The sequence below is a fragment of the Bombina bombina genome, chromosome 2 (assembly GCF_027579735.1).
Source record: "Bombina bombina isolate aBomBom1 chromosome 2, aBomBom1.pri, whole genome shotgun sequence".
NCBI lineage: Eukaryota > Metazoa > Chordata > Amphibia > Anura > Bombinatoridae > Bombina > Bombina bombina.
The window spans coordinates 1,449,213,589-1,449,229,070 of NC_069500.1; the positions used below are offsets into that span (position 1 = coordinate 1,449,213,589).

Here is a 15,482-nt window from a genome sequence, read left to right on the forward strand (position 1 = left end):
TAAATGGATCCTAAAGGGGCTCTGCGCTGTATCATGACATAAATGGATCCTAAAGGGGTTCTGCAGCTTATCATGACATGAATGGATCCTAAAGGGGTTCTGCACTGTATCATGACATGAATGGATCCTAAAGGGGTTCTACGCTGTATCATGACATAAATGGATCCTAAAGGGGCTCTGCGCTGTATCATGACATAAATGGATCCTAAAGGGGCTCTGCGCTGTATCATGACATGAATGGATCCTAAAGGGGCTCTGCGCTGTATCATGACATAAATGGATCCTAAAGGGGTTCTGCGCTGTATCATGACATAAATGGATCGTAAAGGGGTTCTGCAGCTTATCATGACATGAATGGATCCTAAAGGGGTTCTGCGCTGTATCATGACATGAATGGATCCTAAAGGGGCTCTGCGCTGTATCATGACATGAATGGATCCTAAATGGGTTCTGCGCTGTATCATGACATGAATGGATCCTAAAGGGGTTCTGCGCTGTATCATGACATGAATAGATCCTAAAGGGGTCCTGCACTGTATCATGACATAAATGGATCCTAAAGGGGTTCTGCAGCTTATCATGACATGAATGGATCCTAAAGGGGTTCTGCGCTGTATCATGACATGAATGGATCCTAAAGGGGTTCTGCAGCTTATCATGACATGAGTGGATCCTAAAGGGGTTCTGCGCTGTATCATGACATGAATGGATCCTAAAGGGGCTCTGCGCTGTATCATGACATGAATGGATCCTAAATGGGTTCTGCGCTGTATCATGACATAAATGGATCCTAAAGGGGCTCTGCGCTGTATCATGACATGAATGGATCCTAAAGGGGCTCTGCACTGTATCATGACATGAATGGATCCTAAAGGGGTTCTGCACTGTATCATGACATGAATGGATCCTAAAGGGGTTCTGCAGCTTATCATGACATGAATGGATCCTAAAGGGGTTCTGCGCTGTATCATGACATGAATGGATCCTAAAGGGGTTCTGCACCTTATCATGACATGAATGGATCCTAAAGGGGTTCTGCAGCTTATCATGACATGAATGGATCCTAAAGGGGTTCTGCACTGTATCATGACATGAATGGATCCTAAAGGGGCTCTGCGCTGTATCATGACATGAATGGATCCTAAAGGGGTTCTGCGCTGTATCATGACATGAATGGATCCTAAAGGGGTTCTGCACTGTATCATGACATAAATCGATCCTAAATGGGTTCTGCGCTGTATCATGACATGAATGGATCCTAAAGGGGTTCTGCAGCTTATCATGACATAAATGGATCCTAAATGGGTTTTGCACTGTATCATTACATGAATGGATCCTAAAGGGGTTCTGCACTGTATCATGACATGAATGGATCCTAAAGGGGTTCTGCAGCTTATCATGACATGAATGGATCCTAAAGGGGTTCTGCGCTGTATCATGACATGAATGGATCCTAAAGGGGTTCTGCACCTTATCATGACATGAATGGATCCTAAAGGGGTTCTGCAGCTTATCATGACATGAATGGATCCTAAAGGGGTTCTGCACTGTATCATGACATGAATGGATCCTAAAGGGGCACTGCGCTGTATCATGACATGAATGGATCCTAAAGGGGTTCTGCGCTGTATCATGACATGAATGGATCCTAAAGGGGTTCTGCACTGTATCATGACATCAATCGATCCTAAATGGGTTCTGCGCTGTATCATGACATGAATGGATCCTAAAGGGGTTCTGCAGCTTATCATGACATAAATGGATCCTAAATGGGTTCTGCACTGTATCATGACATGAATGGATCCTAAAGGGGCTCTGCACTGTATCATGACATGAATGGATCCTAAAGGGGTTCTGCAGCTTATCATGACATAAATGGATCCTAAAGGGGTTCTGCAGCTTATCATGACATGAATGGATCCTAAAGGGGTTCTGCACTGTATCATGACATGAATGGATCCTAAAGGGGTTCTGCAGCTTATCATGACATGAATGGATCCTAAAGGGGTATTGCAGCTTGGCAGTACATGAATGGATCCTAAAGGGGTATTGCAGCTTATCATGACATGAATGGATCATAAAGGGGTATTGCAGCTTGGCAGTACATGAATGGATCCTAAAGGGGTATTGCAGCTTGTCATGACATGAATGGATCCTAAAAGGTTTCTGCACCTTATCATGACATGAATGGATCCTAAAGGGGTATTGCAGCTTGGCAGTACATGAATGGATCCTAAAGGGGTATTGCAGCTTGTCATGACATGAATGGATTCTAAAGGGGTATTGCAGCTTGGCAGTACATGAATGGATCCTAAAGGGGTATTGCAGCTTGTCATGACATGAATGGATTCTAAAGGGGTATTGCAGCTTGGAAGTGCATGCATGGATCCTAAAGGGTTTCTGCACCTTATTATGACATGAATGGATCCTAAAGAGGTATTGCAGCTTGTCAGTACATGAATCCTTTAATGTCCTTTGCGAGCAGCAAGTCCTCTGACTGTTAGTAAGTATGGCGAGATATTGCATAGGCATACACACTCATTGTGTGGCACCACCAGATAACAGATATAATTAAACCGTAAGAATCAGAATGGGATGACATCAGAGCACCCCCATATCCTCATAAACTGATGTGGTGCGACTACTGTCAACTGAGAGCTCTATCTCTGAAAAAACAGGAGATTGACTGAGCTGGGAGACACTTGAAGTGTGTAGCACAGTAGTAGAAGGGACTCCGGTATGCAGTTTTACAAAAGCTGGTGGCATTGGTAAGGGTTTGGCTGGATGTGGCAAGATTGGCACTGTCAGTGGTTTGGATGGAAGAGGTTTGGATGATGAAGACTTTTCTGTTGATGGTAATGACTTAGATGGAAGAGTTAGTGATGGCACAGGTGGAGAGATTAATTTATCTGGCCTGACAGACTGACCAGGTTTCTGGATTGTGCTGTACATTACATCTATGCTGCTGTTATTGTTGTTGCTGTTGGAGGTTACCTCAGAGTCCTTATCTTTGACCTGAGGTTTGGGTTTAACAATTCCCTGTGGTTTCGGTGCTGGCACAGGTTTTGGGCCAGGTACTCTTCCACGAGGCTGATTGCGTTGGAATTGGGAATTTGGTACAGAATAGTCATCTGTGCTTGTGTTGTAAGGGTACTCATAGGCAAGCTTCTCATCATTAGCTTGTCTTCTCCAGGCACCTCCTTCCATGCGCACCTCTGAGTATAACTGTGGGGGCTCTGAAGATGGTGCTATCCCCTCTGGCTCATCATAGATATGCTCCTCAGTGGCTTGGCCTGGTCCTATGTATCCTTGAAGTTTCTTTGTGGTTCCACTTCCTACAACCTCTAAACCAACTTGCTCATAGAGATCTGAATAAATGCCACTGGTATTTATTTTTGACCTCTGATCTTTCACACCTATAGCAGCCACACTGTCTACAGGGTCAGAATAGAGAGGATCAAAATGATATTGTGTTCCCTTAATGGAATCCTTGGGCTCAGAATATACTCCCAGAAGGTGCTCAGAAATACCCCCTGAATTGTGACTTGGGGAGCGGGAATTTGGGGAGCGGGGTGGAGTGCTCGAGTTAACAGGCTTCACACCATGAACCGAGGGGTCACGAAAATGCTGAGGTGGAGTAGGTTTAGTCAAATGGAGGTTAGGGAGATTTCGACTTTTGAGAGGCTTCTCCTCTGTCTCTTTTCTTATAGCCCCACTTTTGACATGGACCTCAAAATCAGCAGGTTCAAGAACTTGTGCAATGTCTGTAGGGTATTCAGTATCCAGGGCTGGGCAACTTAAACGATTTTCTGGACCCTGATGGGCTCTTATAGAAGTTTCTACCCTCTGAAAGATTTCATGGCCTTGAGAGGTCTCAAAAGTGAAATTTCCTGCGCCTGAGGAGCATCTTCTGCCAGCCTCAAAAGAAAACATTACCTGGAAATAGGAACAGAAGACAAAGGGGTAACTGAGATAACATTTTGATGAAACCTAAAAATAATGAGAAAGTATGCAGCAGGGTAGAGAGAGTGTAAAAATGATCATCTGCATTCTCCAATTAGACTCCTGCTATATCATTATGACATTCTCCACACCTTTTTATGTTACATTTAGTTCCTTTGCTATAAGGAATCTTGTCCTACAACCCATATGGTCTAATTATAGGTTTCCATTTATCTGTTCCTCCACCTTGGAATTATCCTTACCTTCGCTCTCATCATTCCTTGTCTTTTCTGCTTACATAATTAATACGCTATTTCATACCTCCCACCTGTCTTTCTTATCACTTTCCATCTTCTCCCTTATCTCTCTAGCCCCTTAAATTGGTATCATATTACCTAAGCCTCTGATATGGAAGCACCTCTTTCATTACCTCCTACATAACCAACAACTGCACCATCTGCTGCAATTTCATCTGCATCACATTCTGCATTGCCTCCTGCACCATCACCTCATGCATTAGCTCCTACGTCACTACCCCTTGCATAATTTTCTGCATCATCTCCTTCAGAATTGTCCTTTGCACCACCTTTTGCATCACCATCTCTTGCATTACCTCCTAAATCACCACCTCCTTCATCACATTCTGCATTACCTCCTAAATCGCCACCTCCTTCATCACATTCTGCATTACCTCCTAAATCACCACCTCCTTCATCACTTTCTGCATTACCTCCTAATTCTAAATCACCACCTCCTTCATCACATTCTGCATTACCTCCTAAATCACAACCTCCTGCATCACATTCTGCATTGCCTCCTAAATTACCACCTCCTGCATCACATTCTGCAATACCTCCTAAATCACCACCTCCTGCAATAGCTCCTAAATCACCACCTCCTGCATCACATCTGCATTACCTCCTAAATCACCACCTCCTGCATCACATTTTGCAATACCTCCTAAATCACCACCTCCTGCTGCACATTCTGCATTATCTCCTAAATCACCACCTCCTGCATCACATTCTGCATTACCTCCTAAATCACCACCTCCTGCATCACAATCTGCATTACCTCCTAAATCACCACCTCCTGCATCACATTCTGCATAACCTCCTAAATCACCACCTCCTGCATCACATTCTGTATAACCTCCTAAATCACCACCTCCTGCATCACATTCTGCATTACCTCCTAAATCACCACCTCCTGCATCACATTCTGCATAACCTCCTAAATCACCACCTCCTGCATCACATTCTGCATTACCTCCTAAATCATCACACATCACATTCTGCATTACCTCCTAAATCACCACCTCCTGCATCACATTCTGCATTACCTCCTAAATCACCACCTCCTGCATCACATTCTGCAATACCTCCTAAATCACCACCTCCTGCATCACATTCTGCATTACCTCCTAATTCTAAATCAACACTTCCTGCATCACATTCTACATTGCCTCATAAATTACCACCTCCTGCATCACATTCTGCAATACCTCCTAAATCACCACCTCCAGCATCACATTCTGCAATACCTCCTAAATCACCACCTCCTGCATCACATTCTGCAATACCTCCTAAATCACCACCTCCTGCTGCACATTCTGCATTATCTCCTAAATCACCACCACCTGCATCATATTCTGCATTACCTCCTAAATTACCACCTCCTGCATCACATTCTGCATTACCTCCTAAATCACCACCTCCTTCATAACATTCTGCATTACCTCCTAATTCTAAATCACAACCTCCTGCATCACATTCTACATTACCTCCTAAATCACCACCTCCTGCATCACATTCTGCATTACCTCCTAAATCACAACCTCCTGCATCACATTCTGCATTGCCTCCTAAATTACCACCTCCTGCATCACATTCTGCAATACCTCCTAAATCACCACCTCCTGCAATACCTCCTAAATCACCACCTCCTGCATCACATCTGCATTACCTCCTAAATCACCACCTCCTGCATCACATTCTGCAATACCTCCTAAATCACCACCTCCTGCTGCACATTCTGCATTATCTCCTAAATCACCACCTCCTGCATCACATTCTGCATTACCTCCTAAATCACCACCTCCTGCATCAAATTCTGCATTACCTCCTAAATCACCACCTCCTGCATCACATTCTGCATTACCTCCTAAATCATCACCTCCTGCATCACATTCTGCATTACCTCCTAAATCACCACCTCCTGCATCACATTCTGCAATACCTCCTAAATCACCACCTCCTGCTGCACATTCTGCATTATCTCCTAAATCCCCACCTCCTGCATCACATTCTGCATTACCTCCTAAATCACCACCTCCTGCATCACATTCTGCATTACCTCCTAAATCACCACCTCCTGCATCACATTCTGCATAACCTCCTAAATCACCACCTCCTGCATCACATTCTGCATAACCTCCTAAATCACCACCTCCTGCATCACATTCTGCATTACCTCCTAAATCACCACCTCCTGCATCACATTCTGCATAACCTCCTAAATCACCACCTCCTGCATCACATTCTGTATAACCTCCTAAATCATCACCTCCTGCATCACATTCTGCATTACCTCCTAAATCATCACACCACATTCTGCATTACCTCCTAAATCACCACCTCCTTCATCACATTCTGCATTACCTCCTAAATCACAACCTCCTGCATCACATTCTACATTGCCTCCTAAATTACCACCTCCTGCATCACATTCTGCAATACCTCCTAAATCACCACCTCCAGCATCACATTCTGCAATACCTCCTAAATCACCACCTCCTGCATCACATTCTGCAATACCTCCTAAATCACCACCTCCTGCTGCACATTCTGCATTATCTCCTAAATCACCACCACCTGCATCATATTCTGCATTACCTCCTAAATCACCACCTCCTGCATCACATTCTGCATTACCTCCTAAATCACCACCTCCTTCATAACATTCTGCATTACCTCCTAATTCTAAATCACAACCTCTTGCATCACATTCTACATTGCCTCCTAAATTACCACCTCCTGCATCACATTCTGCAATACTTCCTAAATCACCACCTCCAGCATCACATTCTGCAATACCTCCTAAATCACCACCTCCTGCTGCACATTCTGTATTATCTCCTAAATCACCACCTCCTGCATCACATTCTGCAAGACTTCCTAAATCACCACCTCCTGCATCACATTCTGCATTACCGGCTAAATCACCACCTCCTTCATCACATTCTGCATTACCTCCTAATTCTAAATCACAACCTCCTGCATCACATTCTACATTGCCTCCTAAATCACCACCTCCTGCATCACATTCTGCATTACTTCCTAAATCACCACCTCCAGCATCACATTCTGCAATACCTCCTAAATCACCACCTCCTGCATCACATTCTGCAATACCTCCTAAATCACCACCTCCTGCATCACATTCTGCAATACCTCCTAAATCACCACCTCCTGCTGCACATTCTGTATTATCTCCTAAATCACCACCACCTGCATCATTTTCTGCATTACCTCCTAAATCACCACCTCCTCTATCACATTCTGCATTACCTCCTAAATCATCCCATTCTGCATTACCTCCTAATTCTAAATCACCACCTCCTGCATCACATTCTGCAATACCTCCTAAATCACCACCTCCAGCATCACATTCTGCAATACCTCCTAAATCACCACCTCCTGCATCACATTCTGCAATACCTCCTAAATCACCACCTCCTGCTGCACATTATGTATTATCTCCTAAATCACCACCACCTGCATCATATTCTGCATTACCTCCTAAATCACCACCTCCTGCATCACATTCTGCATTACCTCCTAAATCACCACCTCCTCTATCACATTCTGCATTACCTCCTAAATCATCCCATTCTGCATTACCTCCTAATTCTAAATCACCACCTCCTGCATCACATTCTGCAATACCTCCTAAATCACTGCCTCCTGAATCACATTCTGCTATACCTCCTAAATCACCACCTCCTGCATCACATTCTGCAAGACTTCCTAAATCACCACCTCCTGCATCACATTTTGCATTACCTCCTAAATCACCACCTCCTGCATCACATTCTGCAATACCTCCTAAATCACCACCTCCTGCATCACATTCTGCAATACTTCCTAAATCACCACCTCCTGCATCACATTCTGCATTACCTCCTAAATCACCACCTCCTGCATCACATTCTGCAAGACTTCCTAAATCACCACCTCCTGCATCACATTCTGCATTACCTCCTAAATCACCACCTCCTGCACCACATTCTGCAAGACTTCCTAAATCACCACCTCCTGCATCACATTCTGCATTACCTCCTAAATCACCACCTCCTGCATCACATTCTGCATTACCTCCTAAATCATCACCTCCTGCATCACATTCTGCATTACCTCCTAAATCACCACCTCCTAAATCACATTCTGCATTACCTCCTAAATCAACACCTCCTGCATCACATTCTGCATTACCTCGTAAATCACCACCTCCTGCATCACATTCTGCATTACCTCATAAATCACCACCTCCTGCATCACATTCTGCATAACCTCCTAAATCATCACCTCCTGCATTACCTCCTAAATCACCACCTCCTGCATCACATTCTGCATTGCCTCCTAAATCACCATCTCCTGCATCACATTCTGCAATACCTCCTAAATCACCACCTGCTGTATCATCCCCTCCTGCATTACCTCCTAAATCACCACCTCCTGCATCACATTCTGCATTACCTCCTAAATCACCACCTCCTTCATCACATTCTGCATTACCTCCTAAATCACCACCTCTTGCATCACATTCTGCATTACCTCCTAAATCACCACCTCCTGCATCACATTCTGCATTACCTCCTAAATCACCACCTCCTGCATCACATTCTGCATTACCTCCTAAATCACCACCATCTGCATCACATTCTGCAGTACCTCCTAAATCACCACCTCCTGCATCGCCTCCTAAATCACCACCTCCTGCATCACATTTTGCAATACCTCCTAAATCACCACCTCCTGCATCACATTCTACATTACCTCCTAAATCATCACCTGTTTTATCATCCCCTCCTGCATTACCTCCTATATGATCACCTACTGTATCATCCCCTCCTGCATTATCTCCTACATGATCACCTTTTGCGTCCCCACCCCCTGTATTACCTTATATGATCACCTACTGTATCATCCCCTCCTGCATTAACTCCTACATGATCACCTTCTGTATCATCACGTCTTTCTATCTTCTCCTCCTGCATGTCCTCCTATATGATCACCTACTGTATCATCTCCTCCTGTATCATCTCCTCCTGCATGACCTCCTATATGATCATATTCTACATTACCTCCTACATGATCACCTTCTGCATCACCCCCTCCTACACTACCACCTCCTGCATTACCTCCTCCTGCGTTACCTCCTATATGATCACCTTCTGTATCATCTTCTCCTGCATTACCTCCTACATGATCACCTTCTGCATCATCACCTCCTGTATCTTCTCCTCCTGCATTACCTCCTATATGATCACCTACTGTATCATCCCCTCCTACATTACCTCCTACATGATTACCATCTGCATCATCACCTCCTGTATCTTCTCCTCCTGCATTACCTCCTATATGATCACCTATTGTATCATCCCCTCCTGCATTACCTCCTACACGATCACCTTCTACATCATCACCTCCTGTATCTCCTCCTCCTCCTGTACTATCACTCCCTGCATTACCTCCTATATGATCACCTACTGTATCATCTCCTCTTGTAGCTACTCCTCCTGCATGACCTCCTATATGATCACCTTCTGCATCACCACCTACTGCATTACCTTCTATATGATCACCTTCTGCATCACCACCTACTGCATTACCTTCTATATGATCACCACCTCCTGCATTATCTTCTATATGATCACCTTCTGCATCACATTCTGCATTGCCTCCTAAATCATCACCTACTGTATAATCCCCTCCTGCATTACCTCCTACATGATCACCTACTGTATCATCCCCTCCTGCATTACCTCCTACATGATCACCTTCTGCGTCACCACCTCCTGCATTACCTCCTACATGATCACCTTTTGCGTCGCCACCCCCTGCATTACCTCTTATATGATCACCTTCTGTATCATTCCCCTCCTGCATTAGCTCCTACATGATCACCTTCTGCATCATCACATCTTATATCTTCTCCTCCTGCATGTCCTCCTATATGATCACCTACTGTATCTTCTCCTCCTGCATGACCTCCTATATGATCATATTCTACATTACCTCCTACATGATCACCTTCTGCATCACCACCTCCTACACTACCACCTCCTGCATTACCTCCTATATGATCACCTTCTGTATCATCCTCTCCTGCATTACCTCCTACATGATCACCTTCTGCATCATCAACTCCTGTATCACCTCCTCCTACACTACCACCTCCTGCATTACCTCCTATATGATCACTTTCTGCATCATCAACTCCTGTATCTCCTCCTCCTGTACTACCACTCCCTGCATTACCTCCTATATGATCACCTACTGTATCATCCTCTCCTGCATTAGCTCCTACATGATCACCTTCTGCATCATCACCTCCTGTATCTTCTCCTCCTGCATTACCTCTTATATGATCATATTCTACATTACCTCCTACATGATCACCTTCTGCATCATCACCTCCTGTATCTTCTCCTCCTGCATTACCTCCTACATGATCACCTACTGTATCATCCCCTCCTGCATTACCTCCTACATGATCACCTTCTACATCATCACTTTCTGTATCTCCTCCTCCTGTACTACCACTCCCTGCATTACCTCCTATATGATCACCTACTGTATCATCCTCTCCTGCATTACCTCCTACATGATCACCTTCTACATCATCACCTCCTGTATCTCCTCCTCCTGTACTACCAACTCCTGCATTACCTCCTATATGATCACCTTCTGCATCAACCACTCCTGCATTACATTTTACATGATCACCTTCTGCACTACCACCTCCTGCAATACCTCCTATATGATCACCTAATGTATCATCCCCTCCTGCATTACCTCCTACATGATCACCTTCTACATCGTCACCTCCTGTATCTCCTTCTCCTGTACTACCACCCCCTGCATTACCTCCTATATTATCACCTACTGTATCATCTCCTCTTGTATCTACTCCTCCTGCATGACCTCCTATATGATCACCTTCTGCATCACCACCTCCTGCATTACCTTCTACATGATCATCTTCTGCATCACCACCTCCTGCATTACCTTCTACATGATCATCTTCTGCATCACCACCTACTGCATTACCTCCTATATGATCACCTTCTGCATCACCACTCCTGCATTACCTTCTACATGATCACCTTCTGCATCACTACCTCCTGCACTACCACCTTCTGCATTACCTCCTATATGATCACCTACTGTATCATCCCCTCCTGCATTACCTCCTACATCATCACCTCCTGTATCTCCTCCTCCTGTACTACCACTCCCTGCATTACCTCCTATATGATCACCTACTGTATCATCTCCTCTTTTATCTACTCCTCCTGCATGACATCCTATATGATCACCTTCTGCATCGCCACCTACTGCATTACCTTCTATATGATCACCTTCTGCATCACCACCTCCTGCATTACCTCCTACATGATCACCTTCTGTGTCACCACCTCCTGCATTCAATCCAAAATCATCACCTCCTGCATTACCTCCTAAATTATCACCTTCTGCTTCACTACATCCTTCTGCTCCTACACAATCAAGTTCTGTATCACCACCTCCTGCATCGCCATCACCACCACTTGCATTACCTTCAGCATGATCACCTACTACACCACCACTTCATGCATTGAATCTGAGATCACCACCTCCTGTGTCACCTCCTGCATCCTATTCTGCATCTTCTGCTCCTGCATTACCTCCTGCACTACATTCTGCATCACCACTCATGTGTCATCTCCTGAACTACCTCTTGCATCACCTCTCCTCTACCACCTCCTCCTGCATTGTCACTTCTTGCATGAGCATGCGATAAAACATTTCTGGCCCTCTAACCTAGTCCTCACCATTCTCTTGTTCTAAACATTAATCTATGCCTGACATGAACCTGCATTTTTTTTCTGCCTCATGATGTCTTGCACTACGGCCATCTTATTTTCACTTTATATTTTTTCCATGTTTCCTCACAATCCTTATTTGACCTCTTACCTTGTCTCGTCCATATCTGCGAAGAAGTTTGTAGGGCCAGGAGTATAGCATTTCCTTAGAATTTGAGTCCTTTAAGATCAGACAGTCTACATCTGTGCATAGGATATATAAGCCTCTTAGAGAGCACCGCTCTGCTGCTTCAGTCCGCTGCACAGTGACCCAGAACTCACTAGCTGTAAAAGAGACACAAGACTATGTCAACTACAAATGTCCATGTCAAGATAACACAACATAAAGGCAACATCACTTTATATGATGATACACAAATGTCTGCACAAAGGTGGCAGCCATGAGACAATACAATGAATGCAGCAGCAATTTAAAGGTTAAAAAAGATCTTTATTTATTTAATACAGCGTCTTATGTGGAGCCAATGATATTTTAGACATGACTGTCGTTAATTAGGTTTACCATATCACATTTTATGACACATTCTCCCAACATCATGTGGTAACACAACATTACACCATGTTAACCAACATCATGTGGTAACACACCATTACACCATGTTAAGCAACATCATGAGGTAACACGATACACCATGTTAACCAACATCATGAGGTAACACAACGTTACACCATGTTAACCAACAACATTAGGTTACACAGCGTTACACCATGTTAATTAACATCATGAGGTAACACAATGTTACACCATGTTAATATCATGAGGTAACACAACGTTACACCATGTTAACCAACATCATGAGGTAACACAACGTTACACCATGTTAACCAACATCATGAGGTAACACAACGTTACATCATGTTAACATCATGAGGTAACACAACGTTACACCATGTTAACCAACATCATGAGGTAACACAACGTTACACCATGTTAACATCATGAGGTAACACAACGTTACACCTTGTTAACCAACATCATGAGGTAACACAGTGTTTCACCATGTTAACCAACATCATGAGGTAACACAACGTTACACCATGTTAACCAACATCATGAGGTAACACAACGTTACACCATGTTAACCAACATCATGAGGTAACACAACGTTACACCATGTTAACCAACATCATGAGGTAACACAACGTTACACCATGTTAACCAACATCATGAGGTAACACAGTGTTACACCATGTTAACCAACATCATGAGGTAACACAACGTTACACCATGTTAATCAACATCATGAGGTAACACAACGTTACACCATGTTAACCAACATCATGAGGTAACACAACGTTACACCATGTTAACCAACATCATGAGGTAACACAGTGTTACACCATGGTAACCAACATCATGAGGTAACACAACGTTACACCATGGTAACCAACATCATGAGGTAACACAACGTTACACCATGTTAACCAACAACATTAGGTTACACAGCGTTACACCATGTTAACTAACATCATGAGGTAACACAGTGTTACACCATGTTAGCCACTATCATGAGGTAACACAATGTTACACCATGTTAACAACATGAGGTAACACAACGTTACACCATGTTAACCAACATCATGAGATAACACAGCGTTACAATAGCAGACATATATGGCTTTGGCGTTGCTTTTTGGTAATTAGAAGGCCACTAAATGCTGCTGCGCATCACACGTGTATTATGCCTAGCAGTGCAGGGGTTAATTAGATAGCTTGTAGGGAGCTTGCAGGGTTAATTTTAGCTTTAGTGTAGAGATCAGCCTCCCACCTGACACATCCCACCCCCTGATCCCTCCCAAACATCTCTCTTCCCTCCCCCACCCCACAATTGTCTGCCAGTACTAAAATTAAAGGATTTTTTTTTTTATTAATTTTTTTTTTTTTTTTAATATCTGTCTAGCTGTGATGGACCCCCCCCCCCTTAGCCCCCAACCTCTCTGATCCCCCCCAAACAGCTCTATAACCCTTGCCCACTACCTATTTGCTGCCATCTTGGGTACTGGCAGCTGTCTGCCAGTACCCAATTTGCCTCCCAAAAATGTTTGTTTTTTTAAAAAATTATGTAATTAATTTTTTTTCTGTAGTGTAGCTGCCCCCCATCAATACCTTCCTCCCTCTCCTCCTCCCAGATCCTTTTGAGTGTTATTTCCCCCCCTCCCTCTCCCTGTGTCCCATTCACTCATTCATTGGTGGCAGCGGTTGTTGTGCAATCGCGCGCGCTCCCTGCAGGCCCCCCGCATGCTCCCGGCGTGCACATTCCACATTCAGGAACCGGATAGCGATGGGCCGCCCACCCGCCTCCCTGCAGCTGCTCCCACCCACCAACGATCGGGCCCATCGCTACTCGTGCAGAGAGGGCTACAGAGTGGCTCTCTCTGCATCGGTTTTGGAAACAAGGTATCAGGATCAGAATCGCTTCCAGGCGCTTTAAACCCTTATGTCGTACAGGGTACGTCGCTGGTCTTTAAAGACCAGGTTGTGTGCGACGTACCCTGTACGACATGCGTCATTAAAGGGTTAACCAACATCATGAGGTAACACAGCGTTACGCCATGTTAACCAACATCATGAGGTAACACAGTGTTACACCATGTTAAACAATATCATGAGGTAACACAACGTTACACCATGTTAACCAACATCATGAGGTAACACAACGTTACACCATGTTAACCAACATCATGAGGTAACACAACGTTACACCATGTTAACCAACATCATGAGGTAACACAACGTTACACCATGTTAACCAACATCATGAGGTAACACAACGTTACACCATGTTAACCAACATCATGAGGTAACACAATGTTACACCATGTTAACCAACATCATGAGGTAACACAATGTTACACCATGTTAACATCATGAGGTAACACAACGTTACACCATGTTAACCAACATCATGAGGTAACACAGTGTTACACCATGTTAACCAACATCATGATGTAACACAACGTTACACCATGTTAACCAACATCATGAGGTAACACAGTGTTACACCATGTTAACCAACATCATGATGTAACACAATGTTACACAATGTTAACCAACATCATGAGGTAACACAGCGTTACACCATGTTAACCAATATCATGAGGTAACACAACGTTACACCATGTTAACCAACATCATGAGGTAACACAACATTACACCATGTTAACCAATATCATGAGGTAACACAACGTTACACCATGTTAACCAATATCATGAGGTAACACAACGTTACACCATGTTAACCAACATCATGAGGTAACACAACGTTACACAATGTTAACCAACATCATGAGGTAACACAACGTTACACCATGTTAACCAACATCATGAGGTAACACAACGTTACACCATGTTAACCAACATCATGAGGTAACACAACGTTACACAATGTTA

General features: G+C 43.9%; 1 protein-coding gene across 1 annotated transcript in view; it reads right to left on the reverse strand.

Annotated features, from left to right (window-relative positions):
• Positions 1–1,639: 1,639 nt before the first annotated feature.
• Positions 1,640–15,482, reverse strand: part of DOK1 (docking protein 1) — a 173,079-nt gene continuing 159,236 nt past the window's right edge. Inside the window, exons 5-6 of the mRNA XM_053704417.1 lie at positions 12,183–12,355; positions 1,640–3,936 (exon numbers count right to left, since the gene is read on the reverse strand). Coding sequence (XP_053560392.1) covers positions 2,602–3,936; positions 12,183–12,355 — 1,508 coding nt within the window. The 3' untranslated portion in view covers positions 1,640–2,601. The remainder of the gene's footprint in view (positions 3,937–12,182; positions 12,356–15,482) is intronic.